The sequence below is a fragment of the Gracilinanus agilis genome, chromosome 2, assembly GCF_016433145.1.
Source record: "Gracilinanus agilis isolate LMUSP501 chromosome 2, AgileGrace, whole genome shotgun sequence".
NCBI lineage: Eukaryota > Metazoa > Chordata > Mammalia > Didelphimorphia > Didelphidae > Gracilinanus > Gracilinanus agilis.
In genome coordinates this window covers 575,858,218-575,870,736 of record NC_058131.1, presented here as the reverse complement: position 1 = coordinate 575,870,736, position 12,519 = coordinate 575,858,218, and the positions used below count along the sequence as shown (strand labels likewise).

General features: G+C 35.6%; 1 protein-coding gene across 1 annotated transcript in view; it reads left to right on the top strand.

Moving 5' to 3' along the window:
• The window catches only part of RAB8B (RAB8B, member RAS oncogene family), an 80,096-nt gene extending 75,379 nt beyond the window's left edge, over positions 1-4,717 (top strand). The window contains exons 7-8 of the mRNA XM_044660126.1: positions 3,570-3,620; positions 4,619-4,717. Coding sequence (XP_044516061.1) covers positions 3,570-3,620; positions 4,619-4,711 — 144 coding nt within the window. The 3' untranslated portion in view covers positions 4,712-4,717. The remainder of the gene's footprint in view (positions 1-3,569; positions 3,621-4,618) is intronic.
• The last annotated feature ends 7,802 nt before the right edge of the window (positions 4,718-12,519 follow it).

Below are 12,519 nucleotides of genomic sequence, written 5' to 3'. Positions count from 1 at the left end.
AAAGTTGAATTTGAGCCGAATCTTAAAAGAAGTCAAAAGGAAAAGGTGAGGAAGGAGAAAATTCCAGGCATGAGACACAGCCAATGAAAATGTAGTGTCATGTTAAGGATACCAAGGAGGCCAATGTCACTACTGGAAAAGTAGGAAGGGGTTGGATTGTGAGGGGCTTAAAAGCCAATAAGGGATTTTATATTTGATTCTGGAGATTATTGCTATTGGCATTTTTATTGAGGAAGGGAATAACGTGGTCAGAACTGTATTTGGAAGATCTCTGGTTGCTTGAATAGAGGATGGACTAGAATAGCCCAACACTTGAGACAGAGACTTAGCAAAAGACTACTAAAGTAGTCCAGGTGTAAGGTGATGAAAGCCTACACCATGGTGCTAGTTGTGTGAGTAATGAGAAGGCAATGTACCCAAGAAATGTTGCAAAGGTAAAAATGATAAGAAGGCAACAATTTTGGTATGCGGGGTGAGTGTGAATAAGGAATTAAGGATGACACCAAGGTTGTGAGCCTAGGTAACTGGGAAAAGGGGAGGAGTTGAAAGCATATATAATTAATTCTTTTGGGGATATTGAGTTTGATATGACGATATCCAGTTCGAGATGTCTAATAGACAGTTGGTAATGAGAGACTGGAGTCCAGGAGAGAAGTCAGTGTTGAATTAGTAAATCTTAGAACCATTTACATAAAAACAAAAATTAAGGAGCTATTGAGAGCACCAAGTGAGTTTATATATAAATGTATATATATATAAAAGTTTGAAATAAATTGTCCACAATTAGTAGGTTTGACCTAAAAGAAGATCCAACAAAGGAAAATAGAGAGAACAGCCAGATAGGTAGAAGAACCAACAAACTGGAGTCATAAAAACCTTAAGGAAAGGGTATCCAGAAGAGGGCAATCAGCAGTGTCAAAAGCTGTAAAGAAGTCAAGAATGATGAAGATCAAAAAGGACATTAGATTTGGCAAATAAGAGGACACTGATGACTTTGGAGAGGTTGGAAGCCAGAATATGACTGGTTTAGAAGAGAATCAGAAGAAAAGAATTGGAGGTGTCAGTTATAGGTAGCTTTCTTAAGTAAACAAGACAAATCAACAAGCATAGTTTAGTCAACTAGGAGTTGCCACAAAAGGAGGAAAGGTATTGGCGATACCTAGGTATTAGCTAATACAGATTATAAGATTAAGTGAGGATTTTTTTTAAGGATGAGGGAGACATGAGGGTTTTAGCAGGCAGCAGAGAGGCAGATAGATAGATAGGGAGAGATTGAAGACAGTGGGAAAAGTGGATATGAGAGAGGAGAAACCTTATGGAGAAGGTGGAATGGGATCTAGGGTATATGAAGAAGACTTTGTCTTGGCAAGGAAATAGGTCATCTCTTCATATAAGACAGGAGTGAAGGAATAAATATTGGAGGGAGATGGCTGATGATGTGAGATGAAGAAGGGAGAAGAGGGAATTCTCAAAAATGTCCTCAATTTGTGGTATATGTGAAATAGGAGGCAGGGTCCTCAGCTGAAAAGCGGGAAAAGATTGCATGGAAGGTCTGAGGAAGAATGAATAGTTTTGGTGATGAGTGAAACAGGGAGGTACAAAAGAATTGAGTTGCTGCAGTGAAGGTCCAGTTAAGATTATGTCACAAACTTGTTTCTTGATTTTCTCTGGTTCTGTTCAATAGCATGTAAATAGTAGCAAAATCTCCTGGGAATAATGATGGGAGTAATACATGATTGGGGGTTGGCAAAGTATGATCAGTAATAGTAAGTAGTCTGTAAGTAGGTTCAGTAATAATAAGAGGACAAGGAACTTGAGTGTAAAGGATAAAATAAAGAAGGGAAGAAGAGAGAGAATAGCTAGTTTGGGGGTGGTGGCCTGACAGGAAACTATGGGTAGAAAGATTGGAGGTCATGGCAAGGATGAAGAATAAGGTTAAAGGTCATAATTCAGAAGGACAGAGGTGGTTATATTATGATCAGAAAACACTTGTGGGTGATGGCAAAACCAAGAGTATAACCATTTTTACTGTACCTTAGTTAGAGGGGAAGAGTAGGTCATGAGAATTAAGCAGATTGAGGAACTAGTAAATTTGAGTGTTTATGGGTATCGATGTCCATGATGTTGCCTTGTATGAGTTCTCACTCATTGTCAGATACCATCAAAAGAGGAATTATATACCAAAGATAGAACAATACAGCTGACTCCTCAGATTAAGAAACCAGGAAGTCTAACAAAGTAGCATCCTCCCTTTCCTATCTTGACCATTTAATTAATTTAATCCCTAAACTAGTCACTTAGCACCCACCTCCTCCAATAGCTTCCATGTTCTATGCAGCAGGGTGCAAAACCAGACCCTCCCTGCAGCAAGGCAAACATTTTTTTCCTTCCCAATTGATTTGCTCTTTTACTCTCCACAGTGAAAATGTCAAACCACCTTGTCTCTTCAAGCCTCTTGTTGCACCTCCTCCAGTACCCTCCCGGTTGAGGACCTGGCCTCATAACTTCACTGAAAATTTAGAGGTCACTCACCTAGACCTCCCTTTCCTTCCCCCCTTCTTACCTTTTACCATTCAAACATCTTCTTCCACTATTTACTGTGGAGAGAGAGAGAGAGAGAGAGAGAGAGAGAGAGAGAGAGAGAGAGAGAGAGTGTTTTTCTCTTTGCTAAGGCAAACACCTCTACATACAGCCTTGATTCCATACCCTCTTGTATTTTCCAACAGATTGCCCACTGTCATTCTCATTCTCATTTACAATCCCTCCCTATCTACTGACTCTTCCTCCACTGCCTACAAGCATGCCACATGTTTCTCATTCATAAAGTAATCTTCATTTGCTCTTACAATTCTTGATAGTTACCATGCTATATTCTGCTGTGGCTAAATTCCTTGAGAAAGTCATCTACAATAGTTACCTACATTTTATAACCTCTTACTCAGTTCTAAAACTTCTGCAATTCGTCCTCCTCTTTCAACTGAAATTGCCCTTTCAAGGTTACAAATTATCTTTTAATTGCCAAATCTAATGGCCTTTTCTTAGTCTTCATCCTACTGGACTTGTGCTACACTTGACACTATCGATCACTTTCTCCTCCTGGATACTTCCTCCCTCTTTAGGTTTTCCTATGTTGGATAATAGAAATAAAAATGAACAATTAAAGATGAAGGTGAAAGAGTTGATGAAGAAGGAAGGCAGTAACTTATGAAGGTGAGAGCTGTAGGATCTTAGTTACAAGGAGAAAGTTTGGAAGAGTTGTGTTTCACTGTAACAAGAGAAGGCAGACTCACTTAAAACATTCTGAAACTAGATACACAACATTTAAGAAAATTAAAAGCAAATATAAAGACAAGATATAAAATTTTGCATGAAAAAGTTTAAGCTCTAAGTTCAAGACTATATTATCTGCAATATACTTTTAGAAACAAATCTTTTTTTAAATACTGAAAAAATATGAATGCCTGTTTTCTGAAATGGTACCTTATTTACCTAAGTTTTAGCAAAAGCCATAATAAAAATATTAGTGTAAAAATGAGTATGTGATGATGTTTTGTTTTTTTAACTTTCAGGCATTTTTTACACTTGCACGAGATATAATGACAAAACTCAACAGAAAAATGGTTTGTGTCTTTTACAAGTTTTTTGTTTTATTATGGGTCTTCTTTTGTTTTTTGGTCAATTAATCTACAAACATCTATTAAGCATTTACGTTATGCAAAGACCTATGGATATAAAGAAAAGTAAAAACAATCAGAAAAGGTTTTAAGGCATCCAACTTAATATGAGTAATAGTGATGGAAATAGTCTTTCTGAACATTGATTCCTATCTTCTGGAAGCTTTTATGATTCCTTTTCTTGGAAAGATTATTAAATGACCTTTGGTCATTTGCAAAGAGATTCATTGATAAAAATCCAGCCTTACTAAATTTTGAACTGAATAAATTAAATGTTTTATTATGTGATAGACATTTAATTCTTAAAGTCTTAGAGCTTGCTTAATCATAAAAGTGCCTCAATAAACAATTTTGCTAGCAAATTTTAACCTGACTACTGAATAAAATCTTTGAATATAAGGCTGTTAACATTTATCTTGGAATGCTAGGAATGCAGTGCTATTATAATTAGGCTTAAGCTCCATATCCCATTGCCTATCATTTCTTTAAATATGGGAGTGAGAACTTCCTATTTATACATTATTAATCTAAATATTCAAAATCTAGGGCTTTCCTCCCCCCTTGTCTCTCTTCTTCCCGCCCCCCCCCAAAATAAATCAAAACACTCTGACAGTTTTTGAAAGTTATCTTCTTATTAGCTTTTGTCAAATTTTTTTTTTTATTTTAAACCCTTAACTTCTGTGTATTGACTTATAGGTGGAAGAGGGGTAAGGGTAGGCAATGGGGGTCAAGTGACTTGCCCAGGGTCACACAGCTGGGAAGTGTCTGAGGCCAGATTTGAACCTAGGACCTCCTGTCTCTAGGCCTGGCTCTCAATCCACTGAGCTACCCAGCTGCCCCCTGTCAAATATTTTTTAATATGATAGTTTAACTTTCTTGTAAGGTGTTGGGATAAACTATGACATCATCTATTGATTAATTTTATTCTATTTTCTTCTCCTTAGAATGACAGCAGTTCACCGGGGGCAGGAGGACCAGTGAAAATAACAGAAAATAGATCAAAGAAGACCAGTTTCTTTCGCTGTACACTCCTTTGATAAACTCTCAATAATGGACTGCAGCACACCTAGAAGAACCTTTCCTGCTTTTCTGAAAGCACAGGGTCACATAGCCCCAGAGACACAATACCACCAAGCTGCCACTGAGAGCTCCATGGAACTCAGACTTCTTTAAACAAAATATAGCATGGATTCTGGCCATGTGGCCTTTCAGCAGGTCAGGCTCCTTCCTCAAACATGGAAGCAGTGAAGTGGAGACACATGCAGGAGTTAACTTTTTGTTTGTTTTCTTGCCTGTTGCAAAAGCTGCTATCTTTCTTTTAACTTTGCACATCAGTGTTAGTCCTTGCCTGTTACAGCACAATCGTCCCTTTGTATTTGCACAGTTTTGTCTTGTGAAGTTTTTAACAGATTTGTGCATTTTCAGGGAAGTTTATGCAAATTCAGAGGCTTCATCTGTTTCACTGGGATAAATGTAATTTGTAATATGTGCATTAAGAGTTCTGGTCTTATGTAAATTTCTTAAAAAGAAAGGGCAAATGCTAATTTTTTTAAATTCAAGAAAATGCACCAGTCTGTTTATAAAGAGGCTACAATTTCTTCCTTTCTTTGGAATGTAGGGTTTTGCATTATTCTTGTCTGTTAGACTGTAGTGGTATAGAAAGTAGCTAAGACTTTAATTTCTAAATTTATTTTCTTCTTAGTTTGTAAAAAACTGCTCTAAATCATTTTTATATGACTCTTCTAAAGTTATTTGAGGCAGTGTGGCATATAATGGATAGAGATTTAGCCTCAGAGTTAGGAAGACCTAAGCTCAAGTCGTGCCTGACTCATATAGAAACTGTGCTACCACATGTGACCCTTACCTCTTTAGTCAGTGCCCCAGGCAACTTTCTATGTCCTAAGTTATAGACTAGTGGCTAATCCTTATTAGTGGAGGAAATTTTTCTTTGCTCTCTACAATAATGACCACACCTGACTCTACTCCAGTCTACTTTCTTCCTCTCCCCAGTTTTTTTCTTGGTCTCCTCTCCCCTTCACACTTGTCTTAGCTCCTCACTTTTTGTCCAATACTCTTTGACTTCCAGATGTGACATTTTTATTTTGTTGAGACTTTGAAATTTTTATATATTCAGTAGTGTGGCTAGAAATGTTTTTTTAGTGGTTTCCATAAGACAAGGCTCAAAAGATTTTTTTTATAGCCCCTTTGCTACTTGATATCTCCTTGATACCACCAATATATGTACACATACATATATATCATAATCTGAGCAGCATTAACAGGAGTTAGTCTTTTAGCTTGCAGAAAGCTTACCTGTATAAAGAGAGCAAACTGAGTAGATATTATAACTTTTAGAAATTTTAGAGGGTTGGATTTTTAAAAACATATGTATGCACAACTAGACTTAGTAAATAAAGCCTCTAGTAAATTAATGCCCTTTCAATAAAACATGAACAATGTTTTTAGTTTCAAAACAGCTTTTAGTCCATCCATTCAAGTTTTAAGTTACTGAATATAAAGATTAATTGGTGTTATTTAGGACAAAGCCAACCAGAAGCTTACTGGCCTTCTTCAGTGAAAACTGGTTCCTGGTATACTCTGAAGACTTTTTTTAAAGAAAAAAAACTTTCTTGGAGTAGATTTATGAGAAACTATATTTAGTGGTTATTGAAGTGCCAAATTCAGGTCAGCAAAACCCTTCCATTGTATTTGGCATGAGTGTCAGAAGATAGAAAGGAATGCTAAAAGAATGAAAAAGTGAAATGTATCCTTGTTAGTAAATTTATTTCTTTGTATGTTTGTTCTGCTTTACTACAGTCACGATCATAATTGATGGGTAAAAGGGGAAAATGAATTGACTATCACTACACAGAACTTTGTTTCAAATAATATTTGTCATTAGGATGCTTTGACCAGTTTATCTGTCTTCTTGTTTCAAAACATATATAGTTCATTGGTAGCAAATATGCAAAAAGCTGTTTCTGATTGGTGTTAAGATCTTACTACTAAAAATCCTTAACCTTTATAATCACCTTTATAGGTTTGATGGTTGAGGTGTTTATAGATGAAACAATGCTCCCTGTTGCTATTTCCCATGTAATAAAGTTTCCTTATACCTTGACTATAAATCACTATCTGTTATTCAGATGGTTTTTTTTTTTTAAAGAAAAAGATCATGTTCAAAAACATCCCTAATCATTTTATGTATATTTACTGTTTTCAAGAAAAAGTCAAGCAGTTAAGTTTTCTGTAAGGTAGTAAAGTGCTTTCTATAAAGGCAAGTGTTATGACACCATTTATGAATGTAATTATTTCAGTAATTTACCTCTGACTATTTGGTGTCTTAATACTGATTTTTATCTCAGGGGTTGTCTGCAAACCAAAACTGACATATTCTGTGGTTAGCAATGTTGTTGGTTTGTTTTTAATAGAATGCTTTGCCTTTGTTCCTTTTTCTCTCTGGTTTTGTCCTGTATCTGTTAATAATGCCTAGTCTCCATGAATTTCCTTCTGAAAGAGCCTGTGAAAGTTATGAGTCTAAAATTTTAGCTTTTTGAAGTAGCAGCCATTTGGGGTGTTTGCTCTGTTGTATAAAAACAAGATGTCTTTGCTATTTTCTTACATTTAGCCATGCTAAATTGTATATAAATTTTAAGTGAGACCATAGGAAATTCACTTTTATGCATGGTAAAATGATCCAGTAAATATTTCATTTTGCTTAATAATGTTCATATAATACATTATTTTTTTCTATTTGTAGAAGGATTTAATGACAGACAATTTTGTCTGTTCCCTGCTGAAACTGAAGAATTCTAGTTTCACATGAACATTTTTTGGTCTTATAAAGTAAAATGCAGATACTTGCAGCAGTATTAAGTGGTTCAGTGGCTGCACTTTATTATCAATGTGCTAATTTTTTATAATGATTGGTGTAGACCTTTTCAAATAGTCTGAGGATGTCAGACAATGAAAAATGTGCTGTATCTGAGTAGCATGTAAATCAGTTGATTGTATTATTTCACTGGGAACTTATTTTAACTATATTTTACTTCAGAAAAACAGATGACAATAAATGCTATCTATGTTTTGCCTGTGCATCAGTCCTGGGTGCTGCAGGTTTTCTTACTATCCATATGAACATTTTGTGCAGTCTTTGTAAGCTTTCAAAATAATATTACCTTTCATTTGAAGGACTTTTAAAAACTATACCTCAGTTTGAAAACTAGTATTCTAATATCTAGTAGAACAAAGGTGAGCCAGCTGTTATAATTTTACAAAATAGTAGATTTATGTTTTGTCTTGAACTAAAGGCATCATTAGTTTTTAGATAAAGGTGGACCTTTAAAGATTTAGACCAGAACCTGTATGTCCAATAATGCAAAAAAAAATTATTCCAATTCTTTAAAAAAGTATAGCTGTGCAATATAGGTAAATTTCTGCAAAAGTTCCTCCAGCATTACAGCTTAAATTTTTAGATCCTTAATGGTAATCATCTCTACTATGACTTTTTAATGCTTTCAACTTTATGATCAACAAGTGAAACATTCAGTTTTTTTCTTTCTCTTCAGATTTTCCATAACCAAGATTTTTTTTTATATAAATTTAATACTTAACTTTTGAAAATGATCTTTCGTACTTAAAGATAAAAACGTTTGGTGTACTTATCTGAAATTTAGGGCATTTATTTCTAGTTGACTTTGCAAATGTCTCTTTTTAGAAAGAGCATTTCCTCTTCTTTCTTGCACCATCTGAAAGAAAAGGGGTGCCTCAACATGTGACCTACAGGAACAGGATGTTCATGAGTTTTCAACTAGAAGTTTTACAGTAGAGTTAAAAGTTTTTAGGCTAATAAAATTGATGTTTCTTGTTCACTATGAAAACGTAACTTTAACCTGACTTTTATTTAGTGAAATGTGCAGATATAAAGCTTAGGAAATCATTATTTGTAGTTATTTTCAGATCACTTCATCTCTTATGCTTGTGCCACATTCAATTGCATTTAATTATGCCAAGAAACAGCATAATTTCCATTTCCTTTTTATTTCCACTGAAGTTAGTTATTCCAGTATATTCTTATGGCCTTACAAATGAGTGTTTTTTGTTTATTTGCAACTGACACTGCTAATGTAGGACTTCAACTTCTTTAAGGCAATATGTAATTGAAATACCTGACTAAAAAACAAAACCCTAACAGAAAAGGCTTAATTTTTCAATAGATTTGTTCTACTCTTTGTGTGTTTAAGCACATTTTATCTCTGCTCCAAAAGCTTAATGTGAAAAGCTCCTACAGATAAATGGATTTGTCATTTGGTTAAACTTGTTTGAATCATTAACTGTGTACTGATACTGATGCTGTGTTCAAAAGAAAAAAATAGATTTTATTCCTTGTCAATTTTTTATGACAATATGCGTCTAAAATAAAGACTACATAATTATGAAATACATTCCATTTCATAATGTTTGAAATTTCCTTCATTCCACATGTGAGGGAGATGATATGATTATATGATGATGATTATATGATTAATTTCTGAAACTTACCCCATATTTGTAATTGTATTATTCAGTGCCATTTCCAATTGGATAGTTCTGAAAGTTGAAAGGCAGAAAAAGTTATTAGCTCTAATTTTAATGTGCTGGCTAGAATATAATTCTGATTTATATAGAGGACAAAACATCAAATTGTATCACATTGACACTTCATTTCTGAACTTAAATGCTCTTTATTTACAACACAAATAGTTCTAAAATTGTCCTGCTTTCATGGCTATTTTCTACTTTAATAAAAAAACATTGTTTCAATCAGCCAAGATCTACCTTCTCACCCTTCTATTCCAGCCCCTCTCTCAATTGAAGACACAAGAAAAACAAAATCTATTGCAATCATATATAATCAACCCAATCAAATTTCCATATTGGCCATGTCTAAAAAAAATTTTCCCATTCTGCATTTTGTGTTTTTTATCTCTTTTTCAGGAAGTGAGTAGCATGTTTCATCATTAGTTCTCTGGAATCGTAGCTAATGGTTATGCTGATTAGAATTTAGCATAATAGTATTATATTTATATACCACGACTTATTCATCTATTCTCCCAACTTATTCTTTGTCCCCTCAAAAATAGCTATAAATATTTTTATGTATCTTTAAAGTCGATTTTGTTTAAGACTAATCTCTCCCTTAATCTACCTCCCATTCCCTTTCTTAAGTGCCATGTGTTCTTGTACCCAGTGGTGGGTGTGTATGTATGCATATGTTCTTTTTTAAACCAATTCAATAGAGGGAGATTCAAGTGTCAGCCACTCCCTTGATTTCCCTTTTCCTTTTCCTTGTTTGTTTATATAGATGTCAACTTGTACATATGAATTATATGGGATAATGTTCTCTAACTTTCCCTTTCCTCATCAGGGTATTCTTCCCTTCCCTTTCCATTCTTCTTTTAAGATCATCAAGACATAACAGAACTACTGTTAGGCCTTTTGTCTAATTAGACACCTTCTTTGACCTTCCAACATAAGCAGTTTATCCTTCTGGTCTTTTATCATTGTTCATATTCTCCTTTTTATATTTCTCTTTAATCCTCTGTTTGAACTACAAAGTTTCTGTTCAGCTTTGGTCTTTTTATCAGGAATGTTTGCTAATTAAAGGTCCATTTCTCCTTCTGTGGCATTAACTCATTTTTGTTGAGTTAGTCTTGGCTATGAGTGCTTTTAAGAAACCTTTCATTGAATTACATTGTAAGAGGTTGCCCCTTACTTAAATAGCTTAAGTGTATTTCTGAACTCATAAAATATATCAGGAAAAGATGACAACTATCTCAAAGAAAAACATTAGCTTTAATGTATTACTTACATATGCTATTTTTCCCTCTAAGAAAGTATCTTCCTTTAAGGCATTCTATCAGAATTATAGTCATTGAGAATTGTTATTATAGTATATATATATATGCATATATAGATATATACATATATATATATATTTCCAGTTATGTCTGACTCTTTATGACCCCTACTGGGGTTTTCTTGGCAAAGATATTGCGGTGAACTGCCATATTCTTTTCCAGCTCATTTTACAAATGAAGAAGCTAAGGTCTAGGGTCTCACAGCTAGAGTCTGAGACAGGATTTGAACTCAGGATTCATCTCCTTCCATCACTACTTTTTTTTTTTTTTTAAACCCTTATACTTCGGTGTATTGTCTCATAGGTGGAAGATTGGTAAGGGTGGGCAATGGGGGTCAAGTGACTTGCCCAGGGTCACACAGCTGGGAAGTGGCTGAGGCCGGGTTTGAACCTAGGACCTCCTGTCTCTAGGCCTGACTCTCACTCCACTGAGCTACCCAGCTGCCCCTCCATCACTACTTTTTTAATTCATTGGGCATTATCTGTTCAAAGGATGTGAAATAAGTCATCTGATAGCCATCTATTGTGAGCTTCCTCAAATCCCCCTTTCCTCACCTTAAAATTAATCCTTACTCATTCTCTCTTTCTTCCTTCTTGCCTTAGAGGATAACTTCGTCTTCATCCTGACAAATGTTAATATACTCATGCCTTCAATTCCATTTTTCCTGCTTCCTCCAAAATTTTGTTCCATTAATTATCCCCCAATTTATCCCTCTCTTCTGGCTCCTCCTTTATTTAATATACTCAGAGATTCCCTATTTGAAAAACCAGTCCTTAAGTCTTCTTCTCCTAGGAATTACCTTCCCAAACAGCTAAAAAAAATGTGTCCTATATTCACTGTCTTCACTACTCATTCTTATCATTCTTTTCAACCTGCCTTCTCTTCGTACTAATCAAATGGTTCCTAGTTTCCAAATTCAGTGGTCTTTTTCAAGTCTTGTTCCTTCTTGAGCTTTCTACAGCATATTATGCTTTATCCTGCAATTCCAACCATAGTAGCTAGTCCCTTCCTTAGTCTGTCCTGGACCGATGACCCAGAACTGGACAGAGGGTGACAAAGCTGCCAGTTGGCTTCTTTTCCCACAACCTTTGTGAGGTCATGGCATCTTGTATAGGTCTTGCCCAGGTACATAACGTCAATCCTTTTTTAATTGCCTGGGACTGGACAGATCTGCTGCGTGAGCTGGCCAGACCCAGTCCCCAGTGTCCTCCCAACATCTTTGTCTCCCTATGCCAACTTAGGCTGGAAAAACAAGTCATTGTGACTTTTTTCATAGAGTTCTCCAACAAAATTTGGTCTGGTGTGGTTTCTAAATGTGTTTGGAGTTTTGGAGAGGAAGGATCCTTGCTGTAATTCTTCCTGTTACTCAGCATTTTGGCTGTGCCTCCTATTACCAATCACTAAAATCTAATGATTTCAATTCTAATCTCTTATACCCACCACACATACGTTACTCTATCTCATATTCCCATCACTCCTGTTCTAGTTCAGATTCTCATCAACTCTTATCTGAACTACAGCAACATGCTCCTCATTGGTCCCAACACTGTGAGTTGGAATAAATCTTAGGAGTCATCAAGCGCCCTCATTTTACAGATGAGAAAATTGAGACACAGATTAAGTGACCAGCCAGAGGTGACACAGGTATTAAGTATACTAAGTTTAATTAAGAAATTAAGCTAGGGTTCAATCCAGGGTCATCCAAATCCAAAGCTAGCTCTTTGTATCACACAATATCACCATGTTAGTGAACCTATGGCACACATGCCGGAGGAGGCTGCTCCCCTCCCCTTCTCCACCTCACTTGAGGACATTTCCCACATGGCCTGTCCCTCTGTCCAGCAGCCCAATGGGAGTGCTTTCACCCTCCTCTGGGGACAAGGGGGCTGTTCACACGTGGGGAGAGGGTTACAATTTGGGCACTTAAGCTCTAAAAGGTTCACCAT